We start from the raw sequence: 3,588 nt of genomic DNA, 5'->3' as shown, positions 1-3,588 counted from the left end.
AAATAAAGACAAATTTTGGAGTGCAACAGGATTTTCGTCTTCAATATCAAGATCCTGATTTCGGAAATGATTTTGTAAATCTGACTGCGATCTCTGAAATTTAATGATAAAGCAACTTTAAAGGTTGTATACTTGGATAGTGTGCAGTTGCAAAGTTTTACAGAAGATGGAGTGACATGTCAACCAGTGCGAAGTCCAACACATTCCTTTTCAAGCTCTTCAGACACAGACAATACAAGGCCCGTTTCATCGTCAGGTTCATCACCGTCTACAAGGCTGTCAGTGTGGCCAAGTGTCTTCACAGTCCCTCGTTTCAGCTATGAGGCTGAACTGCAACTTGAAAAGGCCAATGCTGAGTTCATTGCTGGTGGAACTCATTTGACCCCCTCACCAAAACTGAAATCCCACCTTTTAGAAAGGCTGGCTGAAGAAATAATAAAATTTAAAGTCTATCCAACTGACAATGACCTGAATGAAGTTGCAGAAGCCCTTGTCAAACAGCATCCTTGTCTGAGGGAGCAGGGATCCTTTAATGGCTGTTATGGTTGGAAAATTAGCCTCAAGTATAAAATGTCCGGACCAAACTGAGAGGCCTGGGCTGTGCTGAGGTGTTGGTAAATTCACTAAAGAACAAGGCCCAAGACAAAAGTAAGGCAGCATTGAATGTGAAAAAGCCTAGAAGAGCAGAAGTCAATTACTGTCCGCAGTATCCAAAAGGAGAAACCACTGACAGCCTGGAAAAAGAGAGAATTGCACTGCTTTCAGAGGTTCAGAAGAGAAACAATGACAATATAGTGACAATGAAAATGCTGAAGACTTTTTCGTACAGAAGGCAAGAAGTTATTCAAGGACAGCCCTTCATTGCAGATTTTAAAAGCAGATGGCCAGCTCTGTTCACCGAGAAAGAGGTGCATGTCCTATATGTCTAACTTTTAGAGTGTGTTTATGGTTGACCAGTTATTTCTTGCTTCACTAATATTGACATAACATAGTGATAAAACAGCTAATAATTCCTGGTATGTCCTTCCTCTGGTGCATATTATAAGTGCATTGTTCATGTTTTTCAGATTGACAAGGAATTCCTGCGCATATCGACAGTACCACTGCTATCTAGATTCTTTTATGAGCTAGACTTGTACACTCCATGCATGATGGAGCTCTTTCGAGGCAAAGGTGGGGTGGCTGGCCGAAAAATGAGACACATCATGGTGGCCATCTCCAAGGTGAGTTAGATCTGTGCTTAAGAACTTTTTATGCCCATAATCTGGCAATTTTATGAGCAAAGATATCTATACATATGGTAGGCAAAAGTGCTAAGACGTTTTCATATTTTATACAAATTATATAAGCATCAGTCTTATATTAATAAGTAATTGATAAAATCGTATGGTTAATTTTGATCAAAATGGAAAAAAAACAACAACAAAAAACATTAGTGTTTAGTTGCCTCATTTTGTGTCTGATTTGGTTTAGACAGATGTTTTGAGGTGGCTGTAGCTCAGGTGGTAGAGCAGGTCAGCTACTAATCAGAAGCATGGCGGTTTGGTCCCAAGCTCCTCCAGTGTGCATGCCAAATATCCTTGGGTAAGATACTAACCCCAAGTTGCTCACCGATGCATTCATCGGAGTGTGAATGTGTATGAATGTTAGACAGTAAGCACTAAACCCGGTGGTGCCAGAGTTCGACAGCCTCGCCTCTGTCAGTGCGCCCCAGGGTGGCTGTGGCTACAATGTAGCTGCCATCACCAGTGTGTGAATGGGTGGATGATTGGATATGTAAAGCGCTTTGGGGTCCTTAGGGACCAGTAAAGCGCTACCGGTATATAAATACAGGCCATTTAAACAGTTTAGAAAAAGTGATTGGGTGAATGAATTGTTGTATAAAGGCAGCATTGAGTGCTCCAAGTAGAAAAACGCTATATAAGAACCAGTCTATTAACCATGTGGCCTTTTGGACTCTTCCAAACTAAGTATTCCTTTTTCAAACTGCTGCCTAAAAGCTAAATATTGTCATTATGGATTCCCTTTTTTCTTAGGATGACACAATACATACAAGACGAGCATGCATCCTGAAGTCCTTGTGTGTCTACCTGAATGAAGACCATGAGAAACTTGTGAAGGAATATACGGTCAGTTACATTCACAAGTTGTTCTGTGTTATGTAATTTGCTCCAGGAGTTATGGGTAATTTCGATATATGAAATGGTAAAATGTGACACCACGTGTGAATAAAAGATATTGCAATTGGTCCTTGTTTTGTTTCATGTCAAATTTCTGAGGTGTGAAACCAGAGACATAGAATTTAGTAAATATATCAGCATATTCACGCTGATTGCTGAATTCCTTTTTTTTTTTTCATATCTAGACTCAAACAAATGTATTATTATATTTTACGTCACAGAACACTGAGGCCAACACTGAAGCCATGGAACAAACTGTGATGGGAGTGTATGTCATACATCAGGAGGGTGCGGAGCCTGGAGATGACCCAGAGAACATCGGTGTCCTGATTGAAGGCGTGGAGGTTCTCACTGGTTTGAGGAGCATTGCAATTGCTTGTGCTCTGTTATTTGGACTGATATACTGTCTGAACCTAAGCTACCCACTGGAGCTCAAATGCATTTTTGAAGTCTTGCAAAAGATTATCATGAAGCTGGATGGACAGAGGTTGTCATCCAAGGCACAGTTCCTAAAAAACAAGCTAATGGGATGAATGAGCTTGAAACAGACTCAGGCAAGCCAGATTTTTTTTTTCAAGGTTTCTGCAATGCAAATATGTGTTTACTGTTTTAAAGTTTAAAATTGTAAGTTATAAAATGTTCATATAAACTATGTGGTTTGCTCTGTGGCTATTACACAAAGATTGTTCGTCCATAACTTAAAGTCTTATACATTTGAAGTGTAAACACTGATTTTTGCCAGATGGCAATTGTTACAAAGGCAAATGCACACTGGTTTTCACAAATTGTTTGAGTGGAGCAGTTATACTCAAAATTGAATGTTTTCTCCACACGTTAAATAGCATAAAGTCACTATTAATGGATACAGCCTGATTAAATGGAGGACTAATGTATGCAAGCAACATTGTAATGTTGTAATGTTATAGTAATGTTGAATATTATGTCTGAGCTTTAAATTGTGTTAAAATTCATATTGTTGTTTGCAATGCATATTTTACTACATTTTACGAAAGTTGCTTTGGGGATAATATTTTTTGTCTGCAAACATTCAACAGATTTATTTCATTTTTATTATTAGGGTTAGGGTTATTTTATTGTATTTTTTCTTTCAGTCAGCATGTCTTGATCTGGAAGTTCTGTGGTCTTGGTATGAGATGGTTAAAGGGGAGAAAGCTAGGCTGAACTGGGATCCTGCCAACTGTTTTAAGAATGTTCAAGCAAAATAAAAGAGATGGTTTTGCAAGTTATAATTTATGTATGTTTCATTAATTTAATTAAAAGTAATGTTTACATAAGCAATACAAACACTAACTGAAACATGATTGGTGTAAGTACTACAGACATAAATTACATTTGTTCATTCAACAAGATTAACAAACAAACAAATATTTTACTAGTTCATGTAACA

At 38.0% G+C, this 3,588-nt stretch overlaps 1 protein-coding gene across 1 annotated transcript; it reads left to right on the top strand.

Moving 5' to 3' along the window:
• The first annotated feature begins 561 nt into the window (after positions 1-561).
• Positions 562-2,713, top strand: LOC120736662. The gene is made up of 4 exons (XM_040036923.1): positions 562-908; positions 1,068-1,223; positions 2,037-2,129; positions 2,402-2,713. The coding sequence occupies exons 1-4, from the start codon at positions 801-803 to the stop codon at positions 2,711-2,713; spliced, it is 669 nt and encodes a 222-aa protein (XP_039892857.1). The 5' UTR covers positions 562-800.
• The last annotated feature ends 875 nt before the right edge of the window (positions 2,714-3,588 follow it).

Source organism: Simochromis diagramma, unplaced genomic scaffold, assembly GCF_900408965.1.
Source record: "Simochromis diagramma unplaced genomic scaffold, fSimDia1.1 OVJJ01000354.1, whole genome shotgun sequence".
In the NCBI taxonomy this organism is placed as follows: domain Eukaryota; kingdom Metazoa; phylum Chordata; class Actinopteri; order Cichliformes; family Cichlidae; genus Simochromis; species Simochromis diagramma.
The sequence above is the reverse complement of the archived record's forward strand: the minus strand, read 5'-3'. Positions and strand labels throughout refer to the sequence as shown.